The sequence below is a fragment of the Fragaria vesca genome, linkage group LG4 (assembly GCF_000184155.1).
Source record: "Fragaria vesca subsp. vesca linkage group LG4, FraVesHawaii_1.0, whole genome shotgun sequence".
Taxonomy (NCBI): Eukaryota; Viridiplantae; Streptophyta; class Magnoliopsida; order Rosales; family Rosaceae; genus Fragaria; species Fragaria vesca.
Window position 1 is genome coordinate 15,362,103 of NC_020494.1, and position 11,485 is coordinate 15,373,587.

An 11,485-nucleotide genomic window follows, 5' to 3' on the forward strand; every position below is an offset into this window, starting at 1 on the left:
TAAGTGAACATACAGCTATTATAACCGGACAAACAATTCTCCACCATCGGCAACCCAGCAACCTTGAACAGCTTTTCCTATAGAAAACTCAAGCATACATAAAGTAAGTGCCCCCCATAAATGTCCTTAAATATTGCTTCACACAAACCGAAAAATATTGATTTGTAACTGTCTATGTATGCCATTTTTCTCTTGAATTGGAAACTACAAACTTTAATCCCTAACCAAGATTCAGATCAAAAACCTGTGATATTGTCTCGCATGCAATATGATCAAATGTGAATCTAGCCTCAGGATGACCATGCAACACCAAAGTCTGCGAACTCTCCTGCTTCAAACACCTACCACACCCTTGCAAAGCCCTCTCCATACTATTCAACGGACGAATTCGAATCAGTACCTGAAAACTCAAAATACCAATCAAACTAATCAAAATCAACCGAAAAGTTAACTCTATATCCAATCACCAAAATCAACACTAGTCCACAAACCTGCACATTGTGATCGGTCCAAAACGATGAGTCTTCAGCAAGCTCAAAATGCGGCACTTGAGTCAAAACCTCCGAATTCGCCACCGGAATCTCCCGGGAGACTCTAGCAGAACTCCCTGATCTACCTCCATTGTACACCGGAGCTTTGCTCAGCGCACAGCCTCCAATCGAAGCTCGATTCCTCGCCGGAGTGCTTTGCGCCGAGTTAGGCTCCGAGTGCGCCTTCCCTCCTCTGCCTGAAACCCTAGGAGTTCCGAAGCTGAGACCGCCATTTCCGGCCTTCTCCAAAGTTTCAAGCCGTCTCTCCGATAACGAAAACCTACCGGATCTAACCGCTTCGAGCTTCGGCTGCGAATCCGAATCGAGCTCATGAAACTCCTTCTGCAATTGCGCCGGATCTGCTATGCTGTTCAATGGACTTCTCGGCGGCGGAAATTGGATTGGATTCGCCGGCGTTTCGAAGTCGTTCTCGTTCGGCTCCGGCTGCGGCCTCCTCGAAACGTTTCGGACGGTTGAGCTGTCTTTCGACATTGCTGAGCTCAGAAGCTCTTCAGTGGAGAATGGAGATGGACTGGTTTTGGTTCCGGAATTAGAAACTGGGTTTTGAGGCCATGAGAGGAAGAAAACGACGGCGTTTTGGGTTTGGGATTTGGGAGTGGGAATGAGAAAGGTGCTTTGAGATTTGGAGTGGGGAAGAGAAAGTGTCAGGCCGTTGGAGTTTGAATTGTAAAGCTTGAGTGATAATAGGCCCCGCCCCTTTTGCATACTTGAATTGTTTACGGCGCTGGTCCTTGTACTTTTTCTTTTTACAAATCGACCCCAGATGGCCACTAAATTTTTTTTTTTTTTTAAGGTAAGTGCCGGTGAGGCTGACCTCAAGCCTTGATTAATGAAACTTCAAGCCTTGATTAATGAAACCTCAAAATACATGAGGGGGACATAATACCTATACCCCAGATTACAAAGCACATAAAGAGAATCTCCTAAAATAATAACAGAAGCCTCAGCTACAAACATGTGTTCTAAAATGCACTGAATAACGAAGAGTGTACAACTGACAACTTTATTCGCTTTACATTTATGGTGACATAACGGAAAGATAACTCTATTCCAAACAAGCATCATGACAAATAACTCGGCTTTCCCACTATGTTGCTACCGGAAAATAGATCCAATGACACTAAGTTTCACCTTGCCACTAGAAGGCAGCGACTATTTGACTAAGCAAGGAACTCGCCGCCTACCTAGGACAGACACATTACTGTTACTAAAATGTTGCGACCATTTGCCAATGCAAGGAACTCGCCACCAATTTAGAACTGACAAGACACAGAGAGTGCTTGCACCGGGACCAAACTCTACTCCTACACAACTAATGTAGGACTTTATTTGCATAACACACAAACAAAGTAAATAACAATAATAAATAACTAGAAAAGGAAAAAGCAACAATGGCAGGGCCCAATGAGTGAGCCCAAACCCAATCACCAACCCAAAGACAAAGGGAAGCACATCCACCAAACAAGGCCAGACCCAAATCCTTCCTCTCCTGCTCCATGTCGCGCCATCGCCTGGGATTCCCTATCATCGGCGTTCCACCATCGCTGCATCCTCCATAAGCTTTACCCTTACCAGATACCCAACCTGAATTGGATCTAAGAGACAAACCAGAGATTAGCCTTGTTTGATTAGGGCCAAGCCACTGAATGCGCCATTCCTGGTCGGGTACAAGAGACCCATATCGGGTTCTATAGACCCAGCCGAAATCCTTCGGCGGTGCTGCGACCATATCACTTTGAAGAAACCACCAAGCGCTCGCCCTCACTCCACCACGTTGCAGGCCAAGCAAACGAGGAATAGACCGAAACCCTCCAGCCATTGTGATCTCCCCCATTCTCACCGAACAGACCCCCATCGTGATCTCTCAAACCCGGACGAGTCAACGATCGAAGAGTCCGGTCTCACGCCAGACCCATATGGAGTAGACAAATCCCGTCCGACGACGGCGATGTGGCTCGCCGCCAAACAAGGGTGAAGTCTCTCCTTACGCTCTAGCAACATTAGGGTTTTTTTCAAGATGACTATGGCTACAAATTTTCTAACTATTGGTAAATTTAGTAACAAACTAACCTAGACTACTAGTACGTTCAATTCTTACTCTTAGCCTCTCAAAAAATGAGTAAATGATAAAGTAAGACGAATACATATAGTTGTTACATTTAGATAGGGTAATTAGATGCATTGTCGACCAAAGTCATAATTTCAAGCACGAGATGCTCGTTTTCATTTCGATCGTAGTGTAACCAACCTGATTTTAAGGTTATGGTGAGAGAGATAATAGAAAGGAACTCCAATTTAAAAATCTTCACTAATATAGAGATGTGCTCTTCGTAACTTTTTCCTTGATAATCTCTACATATCAAGATTTTTAACATAGTAACGTTTTAGCCCTCTTCTTCTCCATTAAAATGTGATGAATGCAATTCTATCTCCGACCCACAAAAGAGAGACATAGAGGCTATGAAACAAGCATCATGAGCAAAAGGTAACATTATTAAGCAAAAGAATTGAAGGACTTACATGTTGAATAGATAGCCTTGATGTGAGCATAAAAGAAACACAATGATGAGGAATTGAGAATGTTGGCCTAAACTGTAATCAAGCAAAACAGTTTGGGGGAAATTCGAATTGGATGAGGTACGGTGAATGATTAAAAATGAAAATGCAGCGGCTTAATGGGACCTTGTATATGAGATAGTGGGTTTCCTAATATTAGATCACTATCTACAGCCCAGAAGTAGTGATAAACACTTAAACCTTGTTGTTTTGATCTACAATTTTTAACGTATAACTAGTAGAGTTAAATCTCTATAAATTAATAACGTCGGGATCGTCAATAATTATTAATTAAACGAGATATTATTAATTTATCAATTACTTAATAACTTATTCATTCATCAAAATACTATTTAATTTCATAAACATTGTTATATTTTTCCAAATTGCTGCACATTGTTCAGTCTACTATATTGCCGAACTTATTACATATATAGTATACAATATGCTACTTTATTCGACGTACTGCATTATTCAACGTATTATGTTAGCTCGATGTACTATATTAGTTCATCTGATAAACACTGAATAAACAAAACTATATATAAATAAACTAAAACCATAGTCGCAACACATCAAAAACACGAAAAATGGCCAAATATTATTTGGTCTAGCAGCATAGTCTCCTGTTAGTAAATAAGTGGTTGTGAGTTCGACTCACAAAAGAATAGTTGTAGCGTTTAAGTTATTTATCCGGAAAAAAAAACACAAAAAGGCTTCTCATCTCAAAAAAGTAAATGCGTAAAACATTGTGCGAATACAACAAAGATAATCCAAGTAGTACACAAAAACATTTGCAATAATGGGTGTTAGAAAAATTCGACTTGCAAGTGAGTCAAGGGACGATATCAAATACAATCAAGCGATCTTTGGAGCTCCCTTCACGATTGGAAGCTCTCAAAGCAACGACCGATGACATTGAACAAATTTTTGTTACACCATGAGAAAACCACACTTGAAGTCTTAACATGTTAAGAAAGTACATTCGAGATGAGATTCAAGGTGACCTTAATTTCAAGAATTATTAAAGAATTATTAATTTATACAATCATTTAGGTCAATGTGAATCTTATATATTTGTTATCTTACAAATTTAGCGAATTATAAATTAGCACGTTGTTACTAATTCGGGACGATAAAAATTATTAATCGAGTGATTAAATTATCAAGGTTCTGCTATACAACAGAAGTAATTAATTATCTTGAGCCACCTTTTTAACGAAGTTATTAATTAATCGAGTAATAATGTCACACCCCAACTCGAGTAAAGGTATAATCTCGAGTTGAGATGTGAATCACACTCTAATTACAGACAGTTTAATATCCATAATTAAAATGAAACTGATATCATTATATGACGTAAGAAAAGAAACGATCGCACCTTTATTTATATTACAAACCTTTAAAAAGGGTGCTAAAAGCACACAGGTTTAAAGTATTTACAAACAAACAGCAAACAAACCAAAACAAGAATAGCGTTACTCCTCATAACGTCTATTCTTTATTCAATCTCTATTTACAAACAAAAGCAAGAAGGTTCTAATTTGCATTATAAGATTTCCAAAACACTTCGAGAAAACACCTACAATGGGTTTGAATGAGGTGAGCTACACTTAACAATACTAGATAAATAAATATAGCACATCGCAACAATGGCAACGAAACAAATAAACATATTAAGAATGCAAGTATGCAATGTTCGACTCAACTCTTCCCACTTCACATCACCCTCATAAAACTCTTCTCATTTGTTAGTCATCTTGTTATACTCATGGTCTCCAAACCCGAAACCCGATTAGTATAGTTTTATCGACTCCGGCGTCGATGGGGCTTCACTCCCCTCTTCGTGCACATGTGGGCTACCGTAGGTCTTGGATGCCCCATGAGGAAACTCAACTACACAAATGATTTCCTAATAGCAATATCCCATACAATCCTAAGAACTCATTCCTTTTTCAACTTCCATCATGTACTCACTTTTCCCACAATGTCATGTAATAATAAATCAAATAGAACATGCTTTCATATGTGAGCATATCATAATCAAATCAATAAGCATAATCTCCAATGATCATATATCTAAGTCAAAAGAACAGTTCAATATCAAACAATGCCAACAATATCGCACACATCAATGTCAAACAACTCCAACAATAGCCAAACAATTCAAGCATAATCACAACATAAAACAAACACCCCATCAAACCCTACCTCAAATTGCGCAGCGTAAACCCGAGCTCTAGCTCCGTTGCCTACTCTTGTGGATCACCAATGACCTCCTCGGAACCTTACCAAATGGTAAAGTACATACAAAGTTAGTAACTACCTTAAAGCAACTCAACACAAGGAACTTTCAATTGCCAAAAAAATATAACTTAATGTCGTAACATTAAGCAATTTACTGTCTGGACACTTTAACAAACAAAGGATTCGAAGTAAACCACAAGTAATCCATCTTAACACAACTAGTACCAAAACAGTTTCCTGACCCAGTCCCTTTCACAATGGAATCTAGGTAAAACCATAAAGAATTTAACTTCATGGTCCTCTAAGGAAATAAACTAGACATCCTAATGAAGATCTTAGAAGTTGAATCACCTGAAAATGATTTTTCTAGAAATAGTTATGAATTTTGAAAGTCTACTGATATGCACCAGTAAAAACAGATATAGCTGTGTAAGTGACAGATTTGGGTAAGGATTTTCACATACCAAAAGTAACCCAAAACTAACGAAATTTGGTACGTATATAGAGGGATATATGAAGTTTACAATACCACTTTTGGTAATCGAAAACAAAGAACTGAGCTAAAAGTTATGATGTTGTAAAGTTGGTCCGAAATCATGGTTTTCTGCACTTTTCTGGAAAATTTCTAGCAACATGAAATTTCGAATTTGAAGACTTTGATTCGATTTATGGAGTAGTAAAAGAGATTATAAAGCCTCAAAACAGTTAGACAACATTTCCAGAGCTCTAAGATGTTCCTAAACACAACCAACAATAAATACAAAGAGATCCAAAATCTGATTTGGACACCCAACTCAAGAACATCTCAAGAACACCATTCTTTTAGAGCTGCAATCACTACGACTTCTAATCAAAACATAATGAAATTCTAACTAACTCTGATATCTAACCAGGTCTGTGAATTCGAAGTCCAAATACTACTGTATAATTAATCATAGGAAACATATAATTGAACAAAAATAAGAATCAAGGATCAAGGTAATTGATATCTCAAGAACTGAATTCGAAAATACCAAAGGGGATGAGAATCCTACCTTACACAGAGACAAGACCAAACTAAGTTTCCCTCTCACACCCACTAAGTTTCTATCTGTTTTCCAAAACTCTCTCTTTGCTCCTCCCATCTGTTTTTGATCGAAATCCACTCTCCTCTTCTCCCAATCCATCCTAATCTACTAACCCAACTCTCTAGGCTCTCCTATGTATGCCATCTCTCACTTTGCATGCGTGCTGAGAGAGAGCACGACAAAAAGGGAATGATTGCTGCGTTCTTACTGAACGTAGTAATTAATTTTTTTTTGACAAAGTAAAAATACCTAAAATCTCAATAAAACTAAAAAATAACCTAATAAAACAAACAAAATAGTTTAGGATATTACAAATAAATTATCAAGGTTCTGCTATACAGCAGCAAAGGATCCTCCCCTTAAGGCCTCGTTTGATCAGCAGGATTGTCAAGATAGGGAAATGATTTTTTTTCCTTTCTCGACTTATATGAAATGGAAAAGGTTTTAGTATTTTCATGTAGGTGTTTGGTTGATATCGTAATTGAATTAATAATTTATTTCCATTCATATTCTACAATATTTAATAAGTCATAATAATGAAATTTTAAGTTTTAATTTCCATTAGCACCCTTTTACTAATTGCATATGTGATCTATTTAAGGGAACATAAACATTTTAGATGGCTAATTTTTGTAATTTACCTTTGACGGCGGGCATGGAAATAGAATACCATCCCCTAACTAGGTAGTTCGATTTAGGCTTTATGAAGGAGTCAATTTCCAGTCAAATCTTATTTTTTGTTTTCTTTTCAATCTTTATTTACAACCAAGCAACACATTAGAATGAAAAATAAAACTAATTCTATTTTCATACCATGATTTCCTACCAATACAAATGGGGCCTTAGAGTTTCTCACTGATGATTTTGAGTTGGATGTGAGAATTGAGAGGTCTCTCTTGGCGTCATCTCCCCCTCCGTCGCAAAAAAGGGGAGATGATCACATCATTGATATCAGAGATTTTGGAGATGTGGGAGAGTTGGGATATGTGGGAGATTTTGGAGATGTGGGAGACTTGGGATATGTGGGAGATTTTGGAGATGTCGGAGTTGAGGTGGGAATTGAGAATCTACCCTCTGGATTCTGGTCAAAAGTTTGAAAGGAGGTGAGTAAGATGGATAATTGGGTTTTAATTCTTCCGGAAGCGTACTTTTTCTTCAAGTAATAGGTCGCAGCAAACGATACAGTATAGCTGGCTACGTCCACGCTGCGTTTTAAGGCATGGTTTCAAGCATTTGACAACTGTCGAGAGGACCGAAGCCGCTGCTATATATAGCAGTTAATGGAATATTTGTCATTGTGTTGATTAAAAACCGGGTCAGTTGGATGGTAACTATGGATGGTAACTATGAGATTTTTTTTTACTCATCTTGATTTTGTTTAGATTTCTTTTCTTTTTTTCTTTGCCTTTTTGAATAACCAGGAGCATTAGTACTTGATGTTGTGTTTGATTATATTTAGATTTATGGAAGATGAGAGCGTGAGATGAATGAGCACTCAAACACTCGTTTTGTATTAGGTTTAGATGAAGGTGAGAATTTTTTAACTGATTGGCATGCACTATGTATGTGTAATTAATACTACAAAGTGTTTCAGCATGGAGAAAACTTGGGTCTGAACCGGTTCGGACGCATTCATCCAAACCCATTGATCTAGACCAATATGGATCTGACTCATTGATCTACTTCCGCGAAATTCCCCCCATTCCAGCGGAGAACTTCCCGAGGAGCTCTCGGGCACTGTTTCTTACTGGTGGCTACTGGAGCACCCTTGGCTCTTCTGGGTTGTAACTGTAGTCATCGTTGTTGCCATCATAGCTGCTGTTTGCAGATACTTCACTAACATAGTCAATGGGCTCAAGATTTGTTTGAATTGTTTGTGGGGTGACGGCGAGGACGACAATGACGAGGAGGCAACATCAACGTAGCCGGAGCCGCAGCAGCCACAACAGTTGATCAATATCAAACAACAGGGACTGTTTCTAAATAACACAGTTGTCATCCTCTGTTCGACTTTTAGCTTCAAAATCTCATTTTCTCCTACTCGACCTACAAAACACAAAAACCAAGTAAATGACTCACAATTGACAAAAGCTAAGCCATATAATCTTACATCTAATAGTATAAAAGTATATGAAATTATGAATTTATCAGCAGATGATTCTCCCAAAGCGGCTGCCGGCTGGGGATGGTTGGGAGAAGCATCTGCCGGCTGGGGATGGTCATTGTAGTGATAATGATAAGATTACGATCAATACGTTGTACGCATTGTTCACCGGACATGGTAAATATTTATCAGTTTTTGATAATTACCTACTCATAACACTCATGGTAGTGACAATGATGAGGTTACGAGATTTTTTTTTTTTTTTTTTGAAGTTGCTCAGAATGTTAGCTAACTAGGCAGCTGACTTATTCTTTCATGATATTTAGATGCTCATGTCCACCATTTCAGTGATCATCGAAAACAACTCTAGTTTTACAGTGTACGTAATGAGTTGGTGGTAAATCTGTAATTGATTTCAATATTCCTGCAACCATCAAGCTATTATCAGACACTGAGTGCAACCTTCATTCCGATCAATAGTATGTACAAGTCCAAAATTAACACAATAATATAGAGAGACAAATTATTAGTTACCACCATTTTCAGAGTTAAGGCCAGCCAAGGAAAGAAATTGATCTCCTTCCTTCAAAGAAACAACAGCTATCCTTTTTTTTTTTTTTTTTGCTAGGATGAGTAGATGCTATACAAGATCAGCCAACCCTTATATATATGTGATTTAGAAACGAGTGAAGACTGAAGACTTTGTATCTTTTTGCATGCACAGCGTACAGAACATGTCTTTTGATCTTCTCCATTAAAATTGTGCAGAGAACAAGGTCGATGAAAGCTCACACCCCTCCCATCTAAAAAGAGAGGCAGAGAGGCTCTTTCATGACGAAACAAACATCTTGAGCGAAAGGTAACATTATTAAGCAAAAAGAATTGAATGAATTACATATGCATGCATGTTTAATTAATGATAGCGTTGATCGGAGATATTGAGCATAAAACGAACACAATGATACAAATGCAGCGCCGGCAAGCAAAAGAATTGAGGGGGAAAATTTGAATTCGAACATTGCTAGCTAATTGCGTGAGGTGGAAGGGTGGATGATTAAATAAATAACGTGGAGCGGGTTAATGGGACCTCGGTTATGAGATGGTGGATTTCGTAATTGATCGATAGCTAGAGCCTACAAGTAATACCGAACGTTCTTTGCTGTGATTATAACTTCATATTCTATGCTGAATATTGCTTGGTTCAAGAGTTGCAGCTCATTACACATTTTTGGGTATTAAAAAAAAAAAAAAATTAAGAAGTTAGGTATCGCAAGTGTGTGTGTGTGTGTGTATGTTTAAAGCTACATGATCTGGTCTTTATCTAAGTTCTGTTGCAGTTTTACGAAAATGTAAAACAAAAGCTTAGTCACGCAGTTACACTTGTAGGATAAGATCTTATATATAGAGAACTTCTGATAAGGTCTAAGTGAGAACTTTTGAAATTTGAATGAGAAAATTTGTTCTGACGCATCATGTATGACACGGTATGAACTATGAACCTCAAACATCGCTCAAGACTTATTTGGTGGTCTAGTAAACTCATGATCAAATATCTAACTTTAAAGTAATAATTGATGATTAAACATGCTGCATTGAAAAACATGTAAATGTGCTCGATCACAGAAAACATTACTAGCACATATAATTGGGGAAATGCGCACGCCGAGTTTTATTGATAGCCTAGCATGACCCAAAACCAGTCCTCAAAACTAGTTATATTACACCGGAACTCCAGTAGTTCCACGGACAGTGACCTCTGCCTCCACTACGCAAGTATCATTCTTGAAATAACCCTTGTCTGCTTGACTAAACATATTCAGCGCGATGAATTTATGGAAACCGGTACCCCAACTCTTTTTCAAGGCACCAAAGATCTTAGTACCTAGAAGTAGAATAAACAGTCTATTAGCGAGCCGAATGCTGCAGACAAAATATACCAGTATCTAATACACAACAAACTATCAGCCCCTTTTACCAGTGTATATATGTGACGTTAAAAGGAGAGACTACATAAAAATGTCAATAACTTAGTCAATACAATCTTTACCAATATATAGACAAAGAGCAATGCCTGTCATGAATTTGATCTAGGCAGCGCAGTGTGCATGGAATCTGCAATTATATGAGAGCCAGAAGGAAGGGTCTCAGGATTAGCCAGTGCGAGAGAAACATAAAGAGATGACCACGTCCCTTGGGATAGAGCTCTATCTTCCTACAACAACCTGTTTGAAGAACAAGAAAACTAAATATGTTAGATGTCAAGCATCATAATTCGTAACATCGATCCAATAACTTTCAAGCACAAATGTAATGCATACAAAACATTAATTCAACAAGTTCACGACTCTAAAATTGAAAAGATAATTGGCAATTTGGCATCGATCAACTGCTCAAGTACATAGTTTAAAACCTAGCCTATATATACTTTTTGGTATTTCACAACGCTTAATTAAAAGAGATACCGTTCATAGCCTCCAACACTAAAGGGTTCTGATGAATAGACTTCAGCACAAGTTATCAAGCTTCCAAACATGCTTGTCAACAAAGGCATTACTACTCTTTCTAACACACTCCTTTCCGATCCCTGTTCGGGCTGTTCTCCTTTCTTTACAAACGAATACATCCGCTCCATACACGCAAGTGTCACCAACAAGATATCCATTGGAGGCATCAGTAAAATCTTTAGTTGGGATGAGGTCATCAAAACCAGCCGCATCAGTGACAGCAACATTAATCTAACAAGTACAGAAACAACCAAAAACATTTACAAACAATCAGAAACAGGGTAATATATATATATATAGACGCATTTTCAGGTGCGGACGTCCGCACCGTAAAACGGTACGGATTTCCGTCCGTTTGACACCGTACGGCGTCGCGCGAGGGCGCGCCTCCACCTCAGCGGACTCCAGCAGCTTCCCCGACCACTTTCCATCCCCGGCGAATCCGCCGAATTCCAG

The 11,485-nt window shown here is 38.3% G+C and overlaps 2 protein-coding genes across 2 annotated transcripts in view; both read right to left on the bottom strand.

Annotated features, from left to right (window-relative positions):
- Nucleotides 1-1,022, bottom strand: part of LOC101297433 — a 10,577-nt gene extending 9,555 nt beyond the window's left edge. Inside the window, exons 1-3 of the mRNA XM_004298216.1 lie at nucleotides 492-1,022; nucleotides 245-400; nucleotides 4-77 (exon numbers count right to left, since the gene is read on the bottom strand). Coding sequence (XP_004298264.1) covers nucleotides 4-77; nucleotides 245-400; nucleotides 492-1,022 — 761 coding nt within the window. The remainder of the gene's footprint in view (nucleotides 1-3; nucleotides 78-244; nucleotides 401-491) is intronic.
- Nucleotides 1,023-10,243: 9,221 nt separating this feature from the next.
- LOC101297724 overlaps nucleotides 10,244-11,485 on the bottom strand; it is a 3,279-nt gene continuing 2,037 nt past the window's right edge. Inside the window, exons 4-5 of the mRNA XM_004298217.1 lie at nucleotides 11,037-11,260; nucleotides 10,244-10,445 (exon numbers count right to left, since the gene is read on the bottom strand). Coding sequence (XP_004298265.1) covers nucleotides 10,244-10,445; nucleotides 11,037-11,260 — 426 coding nt within the window. The remainder of the gene's footprint in view (nucleotides 10,446-11,036; nucleotides 11,261-11,485) is intronic.